The 21,497-nt window shown below is 36.3% G+C and overlaps 1 protein-coding gene across 4 annotated transcripts; it reads right to left on the bottom strand.

Annotated features, from left to right (window-relative positions):
- Positions 1-490: 490 nt before the first annotated feature.
- Positions 491-21,418, bottom strand: LOC115887342 (neuronal PAS domain-containing protein 2). 4 transcript variants are annotated; one of them, XM_030906755.1, is made up of 11 exons: positions 21,282-21,418; positions 14,205-14,246; positions 13,408-13,556; positions 7,091-7,272; positions 5,691-5,874; positions 5,262-5,328; positions 4,676-4,825; positions 2,271-2,507; positions 1,647-1,842; positions 852-1,031; positions 491-791 (listed from the first exon to the last, which is right to left on the bottom strand). In XM_030906755.1, exons 1-11 carry the CDS (start codon positions 21,287-21,289, stop codon positions 621-623), a joined length of 1,566 nt encoding a protein of 521 aa, XP_030762615.1. In that variant the 5' UTR covers positions 21,290-21,418; the 3' UTR covers positions 491-620. The 4 variants fall into 4 exon arrangements, with proteins under 4 accessions (XP_030762615.1, XP_030762614.1, XP_030762618.1 ...); XM_030906754.1 differs by lacking the exon at positions 21,282-21,418 and adding an exon at positions 16,104-16,326; XM_030906758.1 differs by lacking the exons at positions 4,676-4,825; positions 21,282-21,418 and adding an exon at positions 16,104-16,326.
- Between the last annotated feature and the right edge of the window lie 79 nt (positions 21,419-21,497).

The following is a 21,497-nucleotide window of genomic DNA, read 5'->3' on the forward strand; positions in this document are numbered from 1 at the left end:
AGAATATGCAGCGGAAGTTTCCGGAATACAGCTCGGACCACCCTGTATAGCTAAAGTAGCTATTGTATATATATTCTGTGCTAAGAACAAGTAAAGCCGGACTTTGACGAGTCGTGTACTTGGCAAGTACACCAACATTTGCGTACTTGGCAAGTATGCCATCTTTGTAAAGAACATTTTTTTCATTTGTAATCAACAACAAGCTTGGCGCTCACGCAGCGCGGTGAGTGAAAAATAATTGCACAAGTACACCACTCACACGACATAGAAAGTATATGCCAATAAAAAAATGTTTGTCAAGTACACGAGTCGGCGGGGCCCGGTATTTGACACTCTTGTATAACTTATGTTACAAATATTGCACGGGAATAAATAAAACAAAAGGTATATAAAACAAAATATTTTAGTATTAATAATTTCAATAATTTACAAACACTTACTGAATTTTAAATATGTACTCTGTTTTACGACACGCGCATGGAGGATGTCATCTGCCTTTTTTCTGCCACCATCTGTCGAAATCTTCCCTGAGTCGTAAAACAGAGTTAAAATTCTTTACAATAATTTCTTTACTATTCTGCTCCCTATACCTTAAGATGTCTAATTTTTTATGCATTTAATTATTGTTTCTTTAGAGTATTTGAGTTAGGGGTTTTGTATAAAATAATAGGTTTTTTTGAGAAAGCTGAAGTTTGTACTATTACAGATGAAGAACCAATAAGCGCACTGGACACTGAAGAAATAGGTGCTGTAGTACTGCTAACTGTCCCGCTACTGATTTTTGGTGATTGCTAAAAATAAGATGACATAAAAAATTATTTACCAACTTATATTTAGCGTGAGCAGCTTACTGGTGATGTTGGTTGCTGATGTTGATGTAGAATACCCAGTCGAGCCATAAACAATTGTTCAGACACTCTTTTCAGTTCTTGTTGCTGTCGATCTATGATCGCTTTAAGTTGTACTTGTTTGCGTTGTAGATCCGCTTGCACCTCATATTGAGTAGAGGTTACTGATGGGATATCAGTGCTCTAAAAAACAAATCGACATACTTTATGCTCTAAAAGATTGTTTTGATTACCTGTTTTAAACCGGCCGCCTATACAGGGTGAGTCTTAAACAAGTGCAAATATTTTTAGGGGTAGTATATTTCGACCCAAGAAACACAATTTTTTCGCGAAAAAAAAATTAAAAATTTGAATTTTTTTAAAAAAAATTTGGAAATTTTTTTAGTATTTAGTTAAAGAAAAATATTTTCTTGATAATATAGTAATATAGGTAGTAGATTAAATTTACAACAAGGAAAACCCAGAAAAGATCCAATGGTTGATTCTCAAAGCTAAAAAATATATATTTTTTTGTTGAGAAATTTTCAAAGTAAAATAACTCGGTTATTTTGGACTTATTTGAAAAACGGTAAAGAGAGAATATGTGTCTTTTATCGAGATTTATCATCCCTGAAAATATTTGCACTTATTTACACTTATTTAAGACTCACCCTCTATATGTTAACAAGTTAAATAAAGCATTTTGTTAAGACAATTAAAATAAGAATATAATGTACAGGGCATCCTATAAAAAAACATAAGTTTGGGTCATATTACAAAATTAACAGATTGCAGCAAAGATCTATAAATAATACAAACCATTGACTGTGTTATATCAGAAAGTCTTGAAGTCGGTGAATCGGCAGACATAGACGTACAAGTACAGTCCGGCTCTTCTTTAGAGATAGGTCTGGGCTGATAATATAAATGTTGGACTACAGTTGACTCTGCCTCTGAAGATGACTGGTCTGGTTCCATGTAGTCATGTTTCTTTTGTATAACGACATCATGATAACTATAAAAAATATAAATTTAATAATGTCTATACCTAAACTATAAAAAAAAAACATTATCTGAATAATTTTTACTTCACGTGGTTGAAATTAAGAATATTAATAAATGAAGTATTGGAGAAAATGTAAAATAATAATAATAATAGCATTCACTTAAGGTATGTTGACCTGGTTTTGCACTGTTACATGATCAGTTTCAATTTAAAAATAGATTTTTCTTAAGTTACTTAAAATTGGTTTGTCCAAAATTGTTTAAATATGACACCTGTATTCAGTATGTGCAGACCTTCAAAAATCTATTTACGACTTGAGTGTAAAATCAACAAGGGAGTCAATATTTGGATAGTTGAAAATTTGCATGAGATTTCCTATGTTTTCAACGACGATATAATAAACACCAATAACAAATGTAAACCTGAAATAAATATACCTAATTACCCGATGTGTGCATACTATAAATTCCGGTTTTGAGTTCCATTGATGGTAGGTGATATAGAATCTTGTTTGCAACCATATCCACTGTTGTCCCTTAGTAAGAAATCTGTAGCAGCAAGATGTACCTTCACCTTTTCGCATTAAGGACTGATGACAACGAACCAATTTTTCAATATCATCCATGTGGTAATATTCATAGCCTGAAGTGCCTAGAAGCTCGAACGGTAAGTACCTATAGAGATGTGAATATATTTCTTACCTCTGTAACAATGGCATGAAATAAAGTGTCAAAAATACTGTATGATCGAAAAAACGGCATCCAGCTGGCTTGGAAATGACGATAGATGACCGTCCCCATATAATTTTACATATAAAATGACAGCGATCTTCATTTCATCGGTGGCTATGAAATGAAGATCGCTGTGATTTGTTGACGCAGTTTTTTTCGATCATATTGTATATCTTACATAGGTGTAATTTACATTTTTTTTTGTAGAGTTACCAGTACTCAAAGCTGCAGGCTCACAGAAAACTTAAGTCTTTTTTTTTAATTTAAATCGTTTTAATGACTTAAGGTCATTTGGTTTGGGTCATTTTTCGAAAGCTGACTTATAGTATTTAAAATTTAAGTAATTTTCAAAATTATTTGTGATTTAAATCTTTATTCCGAAATTATTAAAAAAGAATTATGTAATTAAAAAAGGCTTAAAATTTTTAAATGATTTCCATTTTGTACCCCAGACTTGGTGGTTTAATTTCGTAGGAACAATTTTTCTGGAATTTTTATAAGTCGGATATTTAAATCTATTTCGTTGTTAAATACTAGATACCATTTGTTTGCAATGAAAATGATAACGGTGTAGAATGATTGCCTTTCACGCTCTCTATTATTTTATTTTACCTCTTAATTTTGCAAACTCTTGCTAATTAAAAACAGCAGTAGATTATGAATTAAAGAAAACCTATAGATTTTAGAAAACTAGTTAGAATAACCCCATGACAATGCAACTCCCAGTGGACGATATGCCAAGAACGTACAACTTTGACAAACATGTCAATGTAGTATTGAGCAATAAGAAAGATTGGAAGAGCGAAACGCTTGCCCAGCAGTTAAAAGACCATACCATAACTTGGTATACTGATGCTTCCAAAACCAATACGGGAACAGGGATCGGAGTGTTTGGGCCGAGAGCTAATTACTCCGAACCAATGGGCACTTACCCTAGTATCCTACAGGCAGAAATCTACGCTATCGAGAGATGCGTACAACTTATCTTAGATAGGAACTATCGGAAACAAGAAATAGCCATCTTATCGATAGTCAAGCAGCGTTAAAGGCGATCAACTCAGTATCAATCAATTCGAAATTGGTCAAAGAATGCATAGAGAAGCTGAATAAATTAGGCAAAGAAAACAAAGTCCTCCTACACTGGGTGCCTGCTCACCAAGGGATAGAAGGCAATGAAAAAGCAAATAATCTAGCTAGGAAAGCAGCGAACACTCCACTAACTGAACCAGAACCGTTCTGCTTTCCAAGTGGTAACCAACTCAAGGCGGAACTCAAGAACTTGGAAGATTCCATCCGCAACCTGGAATGGAAATTTTCCAATGGTCTAAGACACTCGAAGAAGTTTCTGAGGGCTTATGATCAAGAAAAATCACAGATCTTCCTGGGTCTGAGTAAGAACAATCTTCGGATTGTCACGGGGTTTTTAACAGGACACTGTCTCCTCAACGAAGACCTCAGTAGATTGAAACTAAGAAGAAACGGCGAATGCAGATTCTGTGGGGAAGATGGGGAAACACCAGTACACCTCGTCACTGAGTGCGCCGAGACGACAACCATTCGTGTCATGAATTTTGGTACGACTGATATTGGAGATGGAGAACTACCCTCTATAAAACCGTCCCAGATACTGGCTTTTGTCAAAGCCCTGGGACTGTATGATGAGTTATGATTCAAGAAAGGGGGACACAATGGATCTGTAAGGTCGAAGTGATTAACCCCCCTCCCACTCATTCTAAAAAAAATTCTAAACCCCATGGCAATGTATAAAGCCAATTGATATTTACAATACTTTTACCATCGTAATTACTCAAAGCTGCCATTGTTCGTCGAATATTATATGCAGTGTTTTTCAAATTTAATGGAATAATGAACAACTTTAGACCTGAGACCTGAGTGTATGGTTTTAATTTCTACTCGATATCTTCACGCGTTCCCGAGATAAAGAATGACATATCTACATAAAGGTCTTGAAGACAAACGGACGGACGATCCTATATAGGTTCCGTATTTCTCTTTTGAGATATGGAACCCTAAAAATTACTCTAAAGAAACTATTATATTAAATAAAATGTCATTTAATGTTAATTAAATAAAAATGTTCTAAGAATTACCCTATAATTGCAGGAGCTCGATGATCTAAGAACAAGAATTTCCATTCGAAGCTATGTCTGGATATAAATTCTGGTTTTCGGGAGTCAACTAACAGCATTTCTTTTAGTAGCATAGGGGTTTGCAATTTGCCAGTACCAATAAAGACTAAACTGAAACGTACGAATAATTATTAATAACTTAAAAAATACTATTAGAAATAGAGCACAAAACACTATTAAAAATTTATTATTAATTAGTACACTTTACAAATAGCTATGCTATAACAGTAATTAAAAGTTAAGCAAATACAAAACAATAAAACACATATAGAATACAAACAGTCATATCACAAGAGGAAAAACTTTTTTTAAACATGAAAAAAATCAACGACATGAAAATATGTTGAAATTTAAAAAATCACAGAAAACCTGATTTTGTCAGACTAATTCATGGTTATGAAATGAAGATCGCTCTCATTTTATATGTGAAATTATATGAGGATGATGAAATTATATGTTATATATCCGATCGTCATTTCCAAACGAACTGAACACCGTTTTTATTTCGATAATACGGTATTTTTTTTATTCTATCCGGTAGTTTTACCTCTTATCTGGAATTCTGGAATTTCCATGGAGTTCGTTGTCCATATGCATTTCTTCTTTGTTAAACTCTGTAAGATAGACATCGATTTAGCAGTTTGTTTATAAATAAGATTTATTATAATTTCCGTTATGTTATATATAATCTAAAAAAATACTCAATATATACAGGGTGTTTTCAAAAACATGTGCTGTCTCTCGTGGGGAGAAAGAGGAGATTCAGTAAAAATAAGATTACAAACCAGCATACGTCCAATTATGCCTGAGCACCCTCTTTACTATTCGATATTCGACCTCGACTTACTTCGGGTTATTTCGCGAATAGTGTAGTGGCCATTTAATATAGTTATTGTATTATTTTTTGTAGAATAATGACATTATATAGAATAAGCATAAAAAATAATAGGAGAAATATTTGAATTATAATACTTACTAAAATCTCCAACAAAATGCACCAATTCATGACAAGTTCTTTCTTGAAATTTTAACCTTCTTCTTAAATGACATGTAATAGAAACATTGATTCCCTCCTTAGAGGATCTAACTAGTAATTTACATAGATCGCTATACTCTTCGTCTGTTACAAGTTCATGAATTGTCATAGATAATATATCATTCTAAAATACAAATAAAGAATAAATCGTGAGCGTACAGCGAAAATCCACTAAGTCACATTTTTGGTTGAAGAAGTCCAATTTCGGCATCCTTATAATCTAAGGATGCCGACTTAATGGGTTTTTCATGTTAAAGACCGTGAAAAACTGGATATAGTGGTGTGTTTAATCCAATTCAACCAGAAATGTGACTTAGTGGATTTTCGCTGTACGCCCACGAAATGCAATATAAGTATAGTTTGTTTCGTCCCTCGTTCAACATGACGTCATATATTGTCGACCTAAATTTTGATTACGATTACCATTTGTAGCAAAGTTAAGTACATACCATAAAGTAAATACCTAATATAGTTTTGATTTCAGGACAGTTCTTGTATTTTTAATATTGTTTTAAGAAAGGCTGAAAAATACAGGTTGTTAACTCGACAGTTACTTATAGGGGAACAGAATGGCAACACTGCCTATTGAGACCGCATGTACTTATAGGGTTTTCTGCCGACTCGTCCCGTCGCGTCGTCTATCGACGAGCGGGCCGAGGTTGCCATATTTCAACCATAAAGCTCTTGCCGCGAGTAATAAACAAATTAACAACCTGTATATATTTTTTATTTATTTATTAATATCTCTAAAACTATCGAAATATATTTACTCACATGTTAGGATTATTTAAAGAGATCTGAAAGGAAGCCAAAAATGCAATAATATACATGGTGTTCCATTTAAAAAAATCATCCCAAATTTTTAGCCATCCTATAGAAGTAATAAAAAATATTTTCCTGAAATATATATAAGGATATATATATATCCTAGTACATACAGTACGTCTGTCCGTTCTATAACTACGGGGTATCCGTGAGAGGGGAAACGATATTCTCTCGATGTTTCGTCGGTACAAATTTACGATATCTGCCATAGGACCGATCGGTAACTATTACAACAACGATTAATACATTTTTACTATATACAAATACTTATCGAGAGCTGTCGTAACTTACCGATACCGACGATTTTACAGAATAGCGCCCCTGGTGTTGCCACGAGAGACCCGTCCACGCTTCGCAAATTTGGGATGTCTCGCGCTCGTCTCGCTCTTGTGACGCAAGAGCGAGTTGTACGCATCTGAAGGTGGGAGATAGTATCGATCGTTTGCGTGCATTCTTTTCAACGACCGTTAGTCAACTAATCTGCTTGTGCGACAATTATATAAAATATGACTTACTGATAAATATCCTAATAAAGAAGTTATATTCTCCGACACATAGTAAATATGACCCGTTGTGGAAAATACAATGATAAATCCATCTACTGCTTCCAATACTAAATGGGTAAATTCTTCGTAATTTAAGAATGTCGGTTTCCAATTAGTCTCTGCCCCATTACCTCTTGTTCTAACTACGAATTCTGAAAAAATCATACGTACACTCACCGGCAGGAAAAACGAACACTACTGAGTTGAACATTTTAATAGTGATGGGATAACTCGAGCGAAAATTCTCTCAAGTGCTCGATTATTGAAATAACCAACATCGCTCGATTATGAACAAGCGATGCAAGTGACGAGTTACGAGCGACGAAAGCAAGCGATCCTAGAATGAAATAAATTGAAATCCGATTTTAATGTGACATACTCGATACAAAGCCGAGCGAATTTTCTACATACATTGCAGGTATCAAATTTATACGACGTTATCCGTTGCGTATCTGAGTGACAAAATTTTACGACCTATATATCGACAATGCTTTAAAGTAAACTAAATCAAGCGAATTACTCATTACTTGTCGCTCGTTGCTTGCTACTTGCCATTCATCACCGAAAGAATTAGTGATGGGATATCCCGAGCGAAGATTCGCTCAAGTATTCGATTATTGAAATAACCGACATCGCTCGATTATGAACTAGCGATGCAATTGACGAGTTACGAGCGACGAACAAGGGATCGTAGAATGAAATAAATTGAAATCCAATTTTAATGTGACATATTCGATAAAAAGCCGAGCGAATTTTCTACAAATATTACAGGTAGCATATTTACACGACGTTATCCGTTGCGTATCTGAGTGACAAAATTTTACGACCTATATATCGAAAATGCTTTAAAATAAATTAAATCAAGCGAATTACTCATTACTTGTCGCTCGTTGCTTGCTACTTGCCATTCATCACCGAAAGAATTAGTGATGGGATAACCCGAGCGAAGATTCGCTCAAGTACTCAATTATTGAAATAACTGACATCGCTCGAATATAAACGTGCGATGCAATTGACGAGTTACGAGCGACGAACAAGCGATCGTAGAATGAAATAAATTGAAATCCGATTTTAATGTGACATATTCGATAAAAAGCCGAGCGAATTTTCTACAAATATTGCAGGTAGCAAATTTACACGACGTTATCCGTTGCGTATCTGAGTGACAATTTTCTTCCCCTAGGAGATGCAAGACCTTGTCGTTGGTGGGGAAGCTCCTGGTCAGGTGCTGAGGGGAATCACCTCTAGCACTTGGCTTGGTCTAAGAAGCATCTCACTCATTGTCTTGTCTCTGGCTGTAGTGGCCAGGGAATTGCACCAAGACATTTAAACCAGGCACCTTCTACTGTCTGTGGTCAAGTCTCGCGGGTAGAGGGTGTGGGGAGGTCTTGGCTTAACCGCCTGGACCAAGAGGAGACAACCTCACCAAAAACCTAAATCCTACGATGGCGGGGCCAGGTCAAAGGGATGCGTGGCTAGATAGAGGACTAGCCATTACTGGTCTCAACCTTGGGGCATCAGGGGGCACCCCATTGTATTTACCCCTTACTTCTACATGCGGGGCTCTGTAGAAGTGGACTGACTATCCCTAGCGACTCGTGGGAACACTATGAGATCTAGTAATAACAATAATAAAAACACCACCGGAGAAGCTGTGGGGAAACCCCCTAGCGACACTGGGAACAGGAACAATGAAAATTCCAAGGGGCCAAACCCCCCAAAGAGAACTACTGGAGAGGTAGCTGACACTTGCGCGGGACCATCCTGCGCTAGTGGCACTCAAGCTACCACCTCCTTTAGCAAGGGTCGGGAGCTTACCTCTAAACCCAACAGGCGATACAGACTACCGTTTCGTCTACCTGGCCTGGGTCAACCAGGCGGGTTGGACGATCCGCTGAGAGTGGGTCTTAGCGGAGCAGAAGCACGGAGATACCTCCGACTGCTCCACGCAGGACTTGCTCCAGAGGAAGCAAAAAGAGAAAGTACTCTCCAAAAGGGGAGGGTAAAGGAACCAAGAAACAGGCTGGCGCATCTCCACCAAAGGGCAAAAGAGGGAGCGAAAACCTTTCACCTCTGCTCCGGCAAGAAGAGAAAAAACCAGGATGGAAAGACATCTAACACCGAGAGGCAAGCAGGGACATATCACCAGCTTTGCCTCTATTGCTGGACAAGTGAAAATGGCGGTGCTACCAAAGGATTACCCAGAGGTTGTACTGACCACCGATCAGAAAACGGCTCTAGAAGAGGCGATACTGGACGAAGTAGTGGCGATTGGAGAGCAACACAACGACCGACAAAATGTGGGTCAAATGCGATTTGCGGGGATTCACTTTCGGGTGGGCATGCTCCTCATAGACTGTGTATCTCCAGAATCGGCGGATTGGCTGATAGAAACGGCACCTAAACTTAAGAATTGGCAGGGGCCGGGACTGGTTGCTCTGAAGGGAGAAAACATCCCTAAGGAGGCGACCATCACGGTCTTTTTGCCGAGGAGCAAAGGGAAAGACACCACCTACCTGCTGAACCTTTATCCAGGGTCAGAACTCCGATGTAAGGACGTCGTGTTGGCGAATCATCAACTCGAGGGGAGGAGAGGCCACGGCCAAGTCCTCACAATAGGAATTGACCTCAAATCCAAGGAGGCAATAGAGAAAGAGGGATACATTCTTTATTATAGATTCGGGACAACACCGGTATCCAGGTCTAAGAAGAGACCAAGCTAAACAGGTAGAGAAAATGGAGACAGATCCTCCAGCCTCTACCTCACAGGTACACCTCAGCCGGAGACAAGCTCCTCGACTGTGAAGGGCACGGAGGGCCAAACCCCAACCGTGGAAGGGTGTATATCCTCGGAGAAGGTTGATGCGCCACTTCTCGGAGGAGGAACTTCCGTTGTCAGAGGAGGATGAGGGAAATACCCTATCCTCTCTACAACGGGAGAATCCTCACACACCCCAGTAACCTAAACCAGGTCCAAAGTCCTACTCCAGCCCCTCTTCCCACCCCGAACTTATCCTATACTAAAAACGCTGAGAAAGTAGTTGACAACCATATTGGAGAAAATCATCTAAAGGTTAAACCACTGCATGATAGTCAGCATGCATATAGAACGGGCAGATCCACAGAAACTGCTCTGTACCAATTAACGGAGCTAATACAGACAAGTCTGGATAGCAAAGAAACAGCAATTTGTGCCTTCTTGGATATTGCGGGGGCGTTTGACAATATACCACATAAGGTGGTCAGGCGATCTCTAGAAACAAGAGGGGTGAACAGAACTATTATTCGCTGGTTTTGGGAAATGCTGTCAACACGAACAGCAGAGGCTCAGATGGGCACCAAAACTGTAGCTGTTAAAACAACGCAAGGAACTCCACAAGGTGGAGTAACCTCCCCTTTGCTGTGGAGCTTGGTGGTGGATGAACTACTAGATGAATTAACTCTAGCGGGAATACACTGCATTGGGTATGCAGATGACATAGTCATGATCGCTCGGGGGAAACATGAAGGCACCTTGTGTGATATTATCCAAAGAGGACTCCGTATCACTGAGAGATGGTGTAGGACTGTCGGGCTGAGTATCAACTCAGACAAAACCGCGATAGTGCCATTCACCAGAAGGCGAAGTCTGAAAAACTTGAAAAGAATCCAACTAGATGGAAAGGAAATACTGCCAACACAGGAAGTTAAATACCTGGGAATAACCCTGGACAGTAAACTCCTGTGGAACAGGCATATTAAGAACACTACCAGCAAAGCCATAAAGGCTCTCATGATATGCAGAAGACTGGCCGGAAATAGATGGGGCTGCTCCCCTAACATTTTGCGCTGGATGTATACCATGATAGTAAGACCCATGATTACTTATGGAGCAGTTGCCTGGTACACAAAACTAGAGCAACGGACGGCAAGGCTAAACTTGTGCAAAGTCCAGAGACTAGCATGCGTTTGTATCACAGGAGCCATGAAAACCTGTCCAACAGCAGCAATGGAGGTCATTCTAGATCTAACACCACTGCACATTGTCATTGGTAGAGATGCCCATGCGACAATGATTAGAATGGTCACTAACGGAATTAGAACTGGGAGAATTGTCAGATCAGGGGCTTGGAACACCCTCAAAAAGGAAATACCACTCCTGAAACTCCCAGTGGACGAATGCCAAGAACGTACAACTTTGAGAAACATCTCAATGTAGTATTGATCAATAAAAAGGATTGGAAGAGCGAAACGCTTGCCCAGCAGTTAAAAGACCATAACTTGGTATACTGATGCTTCCAAAACCAATACGGGAACAGGGATCGGAGTGTTTGGGCCGAGAGCTAAATACTCCGAACCAATGGGCACTTACCCTAGTATCCTACAGGCTATAATCTACGCTATCGAAAGATGCGTACAACTTATCTTTGATAGGAACTATCGGAAACAAGAAATAGCCATCTTGTCTGATAGTCAAGCAGCGTTAAAAGCGATCAACTCAGTATCAATCAATTCGAAATTGGTCAAACAATGCATAGAGAAGCTGAATAAATTAGGCAAAGAAAACAAAGTCCTCCTACTCTGGGTGCCTGCTCACCAAGGGATAGAAGGCAATGAAAAAGCAAATAATCTAGCTAGGAAAGGAGCGAACACTCCACTAACTGGACCAGAACCGTTCTGCTTTCCAAGTGGTAACCAACTCAAGGCGGAACTCAAGAACTTGGAAGATTCCATCCGCAACCTGGAATGGAAATTTTGCAACGGTCTAAGACACTCGAAGAAGTTTCTGAGGGCTTATGATCAAGAAAAATCACAGATCTTCCTGGGTTTAAGTAAGAACAATCTTCGGATTGTCACGGGGTTTTAACAGGACACTGTCTCCTCAATGAACACCTCAGTAGATTGAAACTAAGAAGAAACGGCGAATGCAGATTCTGTGGGGAAGATGGGGAAACACCAGTACACCTCATCACTGAGTGCGCCGAGACGACAACCATTCGTGCCATGAATTTTGGTACGACTGATATTGGAGATGGAGAACTACCCTCTATAAAACCGTCCCAGATACTCGCTTTTGTCAAAGCCCTGGGACTGTATGATGAGTTATGACTCAAGAAAGGGGGACACAATGGATCTGTAAGGTCGCAGTGATTAACCCCCCTCCCACTCATTCTAAATTCTAAAAATTCTAAAAGACAAAATTTTACGACCTATATATCGACAATGCTTTAAAATAAACTAAATCAAGCGAATTACTCATTACTTGTCGCTCGTCGCTTGCTAATTGCCATTCATCACCGAACGAATTAGTGATGGTATAACCCAAGCGAAAATTCGCTCAAGTACTCGATTATTGAAATATCCGACATCGCTCGATTATGAACGAGCGATGCAAGTGACGAGTTACGAGCGACGAACAAGCGATCCTAGAATGAAATAAATTGAAATCCGATTTTAATTTGACATACTCGATAAAAAGTATTGCAGGTAGGAAATTTATACGACGTTATCTGTTGCGTATCTGAGTGGCAAAATTTTACAACCTACTTGTCGATATAGGTTGTAATGCTTTGAAATAAACTAAATCAAGCGAATCACTTGTCGCTTGCTACTTGCCATTCATCACCGAAAGAATATGTGCTCTGGGCGCTTACTACGCAACTTACTGCTTGGCGTTACGAGTACAACAAGTAACAAGAGACGGGCAAAAACCGTATTTTTCAATACGAGCGATATTTCGCTCGAGCGATCGCTCGATTATTGAAATCGCTTGAAACTTTAGTACTCGATTATTGAAATTAATCGGTTTTTCCCATCACTAGAAAGAGTATGTGCTCTGCGCACGCAACTTGCTGCTTGGCGTTGCGAGTTGCGTGTACAACAAGCGACGGGCGAAAACCCGTACTTTTAAATACGAGTGAAAATTCGCTCGAGCGATCGCTCGATTATTGAAATCGCTTGAAACTTGAGTACTCGATTACTGAAATTATTCGGTTTTTCCCATTACAACATTTATTGCGGTTTGACTATCGGATAAGATGCCTATTTCTTATTTCCGATAGATCCTATCTAAGATAAGTTTTACGCATCTTTGATAGCGTAGATTTGTGTCTGAAGGATGCTGGGGTAGGTACCCAATAGTTCTGAGTATTTAGTTTTCAGCGTAAATACTCCTATCCCTGTCCCTGATTTCGTTTTTGAATGTAGTTCTAATTACCTAGCCGCGATAGCTAGGGAGTCTTCAGTAAAATGTGATGAAAATGTAGCAACAATATTTAAATTATTAAATGTAATGCTGCATAACTTACCTTTATGATTCTTTAAGTATGAAATGGTCGATTTTAAAACAGTGGATTTGTCCATTTTTCTCTCATTCGCCGAAACTATACAGCTCAGTTCTTTTACTAAAACATTAAATTGGTCTCTTCTTTTTTTTTCGCTTAAATTCCGAGATTTCCTAAAATAATTCATAATTTATATGAAATATGTTTGCATTACTAGTAACAATGCTATTAACAAACTAATAAGCATTTAAATATTAGTTAAATTGCTGTTCTATTAACATATTCTGATCGCTGTTCTGTAAAATAAAAGTTTATTCCAAAATTTGTGTTTTTTTTAAATACATCTTTCTGAGACTGAATCATAACTCGCGTCGTCCAGTTCGGGTTCTTTTTCACATAATTTTTACTACTCGAAACAGCGTTATAGCACACAAACTTCGTATCTGAGAGTTTTATTATAATTTCAATAACTGCACTAGTAAAAACCGAAACACTTAAATATTATGACCTTGATCCACAATCTCAATATTATTTCAATGCAATCAACATGAACGATAACAGGGCCGGTGTGAAATAAAATTAGTTGGGCAGTTCTGATTTCTGCCGTATCGAGCACTACTGTCGGAAATTTTAAAAATCGGTTGAAATACCCCAACATTACATGTGTTACATGAAGCACAAACTCAATAAAAAAAATAAAATAAACTCAACTCTAATCAAACTTTTTTTCTATCTTTCTGCAAAATTAATTGTAGTTATTGACTACCAAATATTTATTAGTTCAATATTTGTATTAATTTTTAAATTAGAAGTATATGTACCTTTTTGTGTCCCTTTCATCTGAATCATCGTCCATTGTATCACTAAAGAAAAATTGTATTAGATAACTCTAACACTATTTAAAATGTTGTTGTTATAGGTTACTATTAACACTATTAATACACACTAAAATTCCAATGGTCTCTTCCCAGTGTCATAGATAAACTCCTCATCATATTGTTAGATTCTATTTTAAATATATGAATTTGGCGCTCTTTTTAATTATTTGGTTGCTCACGCATGTGCGCCTAAAAGGCGGGACGCGAACGACAGTGAAGGAATAGCGTCGCCGCGGCAGTCACTGCTTGACATTAACCGGGAATTCAAAAGAATTTAACAATATAGAACTTTTTTAATTTATTGGCTCAGGTGAAATTTGACTTGGACAAAGCAGAAACTTGACTTGTTTCTGCTTTGATTTATATTAAAAATCACGCCCAGACGAAAATTTCGCCTGCTGCTCTTGGGTTATTGATCAAATTTGACATTTAAAGTAATAAATGGCTAAAAAATGTTTTTTTTGCCGAATTTGGAAAAATGTTGTCTCATTTTTTTTTAACAATTTTTTTTGTCATTTTTAATGTAGGTACCCCTGTACAAATATGAATTTCATGATGCCATCTCGATAAATGAGAATGAGTTATTCATATTTTTCGCATCTCTTTAGCCTATGTTTTACAACTAAGTTTATTTTTCTTTAAAAAAAGTATTAATTATTGATAACATTTAATAATTATATTTAACACATTTAATAAATACCGTATGATCGAATAAAAACGGCGTCAGCGATGGCTATGAAATGAAGATCCCTGTCATTTTATATGTAAAATTATATGGGAAATGTCATCGATCGTCATTTCCAAGCCAACTGGACGCCATTTTTTTCGATCATACGGTATAATTATTGATTACAACTAAATAGATCACTAGATACATACCGTATGATCGAAAAAAACGGCGTCCAGTTAGCTTGGAAATGACGATCAATGACATTTTCCATATAATTTTACATATAAAATGACAGCGATCTTCATTTCATAGCCATCGCTGCGCCGTTTTTATTCGAGCATACGGTATTAATACTACGGGAACCTGCTTTAAAAATTACGAATTTTTATTTTTCATTTATATATGGCTGAAAACCGGTGTACTTTAACAAAATTAAAAAAAAAACTCTCTCAAATATATTTTTTTTTCAAAATTCGGCCAATAAAACCGTTTTTTGGCCACTAATTTTTCTAAATGTCAAATTTGGCAAATCAATAAATCCAATATGATGCGGACTTTATCTGTGACACTGTATATACGGAATATGCTATTGGTGACACTGTATATATACAGGGTGAGTCTTAAATAAGTGCATATATTTTAGAGGTGGTCTATTTCGACCCCAGAAACACGGGGCTATGATGTTTTATTTGAGAAAAAAAATATTGAAAATTCGGTGTTTTTCTTAAATTTTTAGTTAAAAAAACATGACATCTTCTTTATTATGGCAACATATCATGTATATAGGTAATAAATTAAATTTACAAAAAAGAAAACCCAGAAAAAAATCCAGTGGTTCTGAAAATATGAGCAAAAATCATTTTTTTTTTATTTTTCAGAGTAAAATTATTAACTCGTTTATTTTGGACTTATTTGAAAAACCACAAAGAAAAAATATGTTTAATCATTTTTTTTTTCAGAGTAAAATATTAACTCGTTTAGTGTGGACTTATTTGGAAAAAGACAAAGAAAAAAATGTTTCTTTTGTCGAGATATATATACCAGCCCCTGAAAATATTTGCACTTATTTAAGACTCGCCCTGTAATATATGGAATATTTTGATTGATTTAATAATTAATTAACAAATAAAATAAAATGATTTAGAATCTAATAATATATTAACCATACTTACTCAGAGAAAGTGTAAAATTTATATTTTTTATAAGATACGTTCATTCTGTTTATTCCTTAAAGTATATATCTATAACACCATCACGCAAAATAACACTATAATTTCTTCATACAAAAATATATAAATATAAATAATTAAATCATAGATAAAAAACCTTAAATAAAATGATCAAATCTGGAGAAGCTGATCTAATACTAAATTAAATACAATATCTATAGCTATATTTACGCCACACGATTTAGCCAGGAGACATTTTATCGATTGCTTTGTGTCGATGTTCTATTGAAACCGTAACATTAGATTTTAAAATGCTATTTAATATGGAAATTTTGAAAATAATTGATATATAACATTTTTGTACGAAAGGGTTGAATCTTAATATCTATTATAAATTATACATATATTAAACTAGCTGTTGCCCGCGACTTTATCTGCATAAAATTGGAATATCTGGCATATTGCATATAGTTGTTTAAGTTGGAATTGGAATCTCTGGCATATTGCATAAAGTTGCTTATCAAGGGTACTATCTTTTTCCCGCGACTTCGTCTGCGTAAAATTCGAATTTCTTCATTCAACATTCCCTTTATAGCTGGGACTAACGACAAAATAGGCATTTCGAGTTTCACATATTGTAAATTTAAAAAATGAACAAAAAGTATATTTAATATTAAATTGGGGGTCTGGTAAACATTAAGTACCTCAGAATTTCGCAATTTTTATTTTTTTAGTCGAATGCTCTATTGCTATAGAACAGTTTAAAAGAAAAAAATCCTTGGATGAAGCACTTTTGAACCAAAAAAATGAATTTAAAAGTGTCTAAAATGCTAACCAATCTATCACAGTAAATTATTAAAATATAAAAACCAAACCGCAACGGCCCAGCTACGTCGAAACACCGGTTCCCATTAGAACACCGAAGTTAAGCGACGTAAGGCGATGCTAGTGGATGACGGGTGACCGGTTCGAAACTTTGCATCGTGCTGTTGTCCAAAAGGGAAAAGCGTAAAATCTATTGATACACACTGCTCATTCACGCCGGTTCAAGGCCGGATGAGATCGGATATCTCATGAGTAAGAGTTAATTTAGACACTTCCTAAGTCGGTAGGCCATTGACCATGATATGGCCGAGGACCGCGGTTCGGATTCCGCGTAAACAAGTAGGTCCCGTCCAGTTTAGCCATTGCAGCAGAAAGGAGACGTTAACTTGAACCTCACAGAAAAACCAAACCACCCTCCACAAAGTAAAGCTAATCAAAGCAACTCAAATCCTAACCAATCTAATAATATTTTTGCAAAATCACAGTTAATTATTAAAATATAAAAACCACAGCTTAACACCCTCCACAAAGAAAAGCTAACCAAAGCCACCCAAATGCTCAAAAAAAACTGTATGATCCAACAAATTTTTTGTCTTAATATGCTCTATTTACAGTAATCTTTCTAAGAAAACAAAGAAAAATGTGAAATTCCGAGGTACCTAAAGTTTACTAGAACCGAAAATAGTACCCTATAGTACCTAATCAAGCATCTGTTCTCACGTGTCTCCTGTATGGGTTGTTCACACAAGTACCAATATTCAGCATGTAAAGCTGTGATCTAAAGGGCGGTTTACACGCTACGAGAAATGCTAGCAATTAATCGTAACGATCGAATTGTTTCGATTTATCGTTAGGTATAAACAGGACATTGTAGCGATTTATTGGAATTGGAGTTGGATTGGATGATTGTTCCAGCAGATGTACTGTACATCTGCTACATCTGCTACATCTGAATTTTGAAAGGAGTAATTACAGTACATCTGCTGAATCTGTGTCTATGAAAGGAATGCGGACAAAAAACATTTAAATAAACAGCAATATGTTTTATACGTCGATTTGACGAGTGCGTCACCGCAAATCGCTCCGCCCACTCACTTTATTGGCTACTTGCAAATTTGTCAAATTTTTATTTATGGGACGCGTCGTCTAATTTTTTACGAAAAACATCGAGAAAATATCGCTTCCCCTCTCACGGATACCCCGGAGCTACAGAACGGACAGACGTACTGTAGCAAATTTTTAAGCAAAAGTTTTTCCCGCATTCAACCTCTTTTTTTGTCTCAAATGTACCTAATGAATTATCATATAGATTCCTGTTTTTCTCAATGCAGAAAAAAATTTCATTATTTTTCAGGCAGAGAAAAATAGTTATTTTTGTATCTAGTGCGCGAAGTGCTACTTTGGTGAGTGATACTTGAATTTTTTAACGAGGCGTAGCCGAGTTGAAAAATTAGTCGAGATCACCAAAGTAGTTCGCGCACGAGTTGCAAACAACATTTTTTCTACAAACGTTAAAATCGGGATATCCCTAAAAATGATTATTATTATATTATTGCTTAATTTCGAATGAACATGTCACTGTAACTATGGAAATAAATTGGAAACAATAATAATACAGTACGTCTGTCCGTTCTGTAGCTACGGGGTATCCGTGAGAGGGGAAACGATATTCTGTCGATGTTTTTCGTAAAAAATTAGACGACGCGTCCCATCAATAAAACTTCGACAAATTTGCAAGTAGCCAATAAAATGAGTGGGCGGAGCGATTTGCGGTGACGTACTCATCAAGTCGACGTATAAAATATATTGCTGTTTATTTAAATGTTTTTGTCCGCATTCCTTTCATAGACACAGATTCAGCAGATGTACTGTAATTACTCCTTTCAAAATTATACATTAGTGCTCGCTCTGGTGCTCGCGCTTTTAATAATTTTCTGATGATGGACATTTCAAGTAAGTGATGATGAACTTAAGCAATACCCCGCCTAATATATAATAGATAGCGAACTCGGCAATTTCGAGTTTATTGCCAGAAAAGTCCAAACGTCAGTATTCTGGTATTTATTATATGGTCAGTATGAGAAGACGTATGAACAATTCAAGACTGGTCTACAGCGAATGGGGCTAATAATATATCTGAAAACCTGCTATTGGCGTATTTTGCTGAGAAATCCAAAAAGGTGAAGTCTTCGATGTTGTGGGCCGTATATTACCTAAAAAAAACCATATAATTTACGTGCAGTGTGCGAAATAGGCATTTCGCGCATTACTTCGCGCACCGTGTCATGGTAACGTAGGAAAATGAAAAAAAGCGTCACTTCGCTAGACTTCGCTATCAATTCGCGAACCTTGTAATTTTTTGACGTTTGTAGAAAAAATATTTTTTATAATTTTTGTGCTTCTGAAACCAGCTGTATTGTTATACTATTTCGTCCCATTGCTGCCAAAAGTCACTAACTTACTTTTTATTACTTCCGAGAAAAACGCGTCTAAAGATGAATTGCATTGCATAAAAATGTTATAGTTAGTAACTATTCGGTATTAAAATACAACATAAATAGCCAGAAATCGTAGTTAATGACTTTTTCAATCGATTCTCCGCTTCAAAATACAGTTAGTGATTGAATTTTCAGGTTCGGAAAAATGTTAGTTAGTGACTTTTGGCAGCAATAGGACGATTTGTATCATGGTAAGTACAGTAGTGGCGTATCTAGAGATTGACTCTGGGAGGAGTAGTGGTAATATTTAATTAAAGTATAGTAAGTTTAAATTAAATTTGCTCAAAGGTATCGTGATTATGGAAAAAATGGATTTGTCTGGCTTCTCTATTTTGGTTGGTATTATTAATTTAATAATAGGTACTAACAAAAAACAAAAATAGTAACCGGTCCAAATATTTTATCTTATTTATAGATTTCTTGCAGGGAGGGGTAATTGCCGCAGTCAAACGCAGCCAAACGCAGCTACTACAAAATTATAGATAAAAAAATAAAAATTAGTTATTTGAGGAATAGTTACTATACTCTGTTTTTTTTCTCAGGTAAGATTTCGACAGACGATGACAGAAGAAAAGCAGATGACGTCCCATACCAATCTATTTATTTTACTAAAAAAAGTTTCTAATAATTTTTAAGTTATCTATGGATGGGTTTAAATATAAATCCGTCATGCGTCGTGTTTTGCTGTTTTTAACCAGTTTTATTGGTTTATTTAAAAAATGACAGATCGTATTTCAATTTTATTGGTTTGACGCGGTTTGACGGAACGATGAACGACAAACGAACGCCGATGCGTATGAACTCGCCTTTAGATTTTTGTCATTTTTTACGCTTGTCAAAGTCTTGCCAAATTATAGATTATAATTTTGTGTCAACTTTTGTTAAATACCCTGCGTTTTGGAAGATGATGCATTTTGATTCGTATTATTACGTGTTTTTTTGTCTTTTGAAGTCAAGTGGAGGAAAAATCCAGTGAAAATTAACTGTAGACCCAGAGCACAGTTTATGGTTAATACACGCTGCCCAGGCAGAAAGTCTTATACACCAATGAAGTTGCCATCGATAAAGTTTGTATACCATTTCGTCGTAGATAAGTGCATCTCGTGTATAAGGATCAAACTAAACGCATACTAAAAACTGGAGTAGCTATAAAATATCGACATCACACGATAGGTAAATAATGGATTTTAGTACTGCAGAAAAATAATGTCAAAAGGTACTGGTTTAAAAAAATTAAGATTAAAGTTAATTAATCAACCTGTGAGGTATAAAATTTGGTAAGTGTTATTATTAAAATAGTTTGTTTTATTTATGTTGTTTTATTTATTCCTGCGGAATATTACAAATTTGTATTTGTGCATAAGTTATATTGATAAATATAACCATAAATGCGGGAAGTTTCATAAAGCTTGAAAGTAAGAACTAGTTCTTTTTTATATTTTTTGGTATGTGGTGTCTTGTTTTTGTTTGTTTTGTATTAACACATACCGTTTTTCATTAAATAAAATAATTCGATTACAGTTTTTTAGTTTTATACAGTTTTTTTCACAATATTTTGAAGTTACTTGTCAGTCAAATTTTAAATACATATATTAATTTCCTGCTATGCGTTCCAGTTGTACCAACTTATTTCTTTGTAAAATAAAATAAACTACTTTGAAATTAAAATTACAGTCACATCTATCACTGTCAAGGATCTTCTCGTTGGACAGACTATAGAATTTTTATAGAACATTATAAGGGTAATTAGGAATTACGAGGCATAAGTTTACTACAGCGTGACGGACCTATGATGGCGGCGACACGGGCGACATACATTTAGTGGATTAATTAGCTCAAGGCAAATTTTAATCATTACCTGCCCATACACAGAAATCTTGAGGCCGAGCCTTTCACCCAAAATACATAACGGAAATATGTTAGCGGACTTTGTCTTTCTCGGTATTTATCCACAGTATTTATCCTTCTTTCATTATTGGAAGTTCTCCTTACTCCGGTCCTGTCCAATTAGTCTCCTTTTACCCCGCCCCCTGGATGTAGAATAATAAAAAAAAATTGGAAGGAGCCAAGGAGC

Source organism: Sitophilus oryzae, unplaced genomic scaffold (assembly GCF_002938485.1).
Source record: "Sitophilus oryzae breed Bouriz unplaced genomic scaffold, Soryzae_2.0 scaffold_562_pilon_pilon, whole genome shotgun sequence".
In the NCBI taxonomy this organism is placed as follows: Eukaryota; Metazoa; Arthropoda; class Insecta; order Coleoptera; family Curculionidae; genus Sitophilus; species Sitophilus oryzae.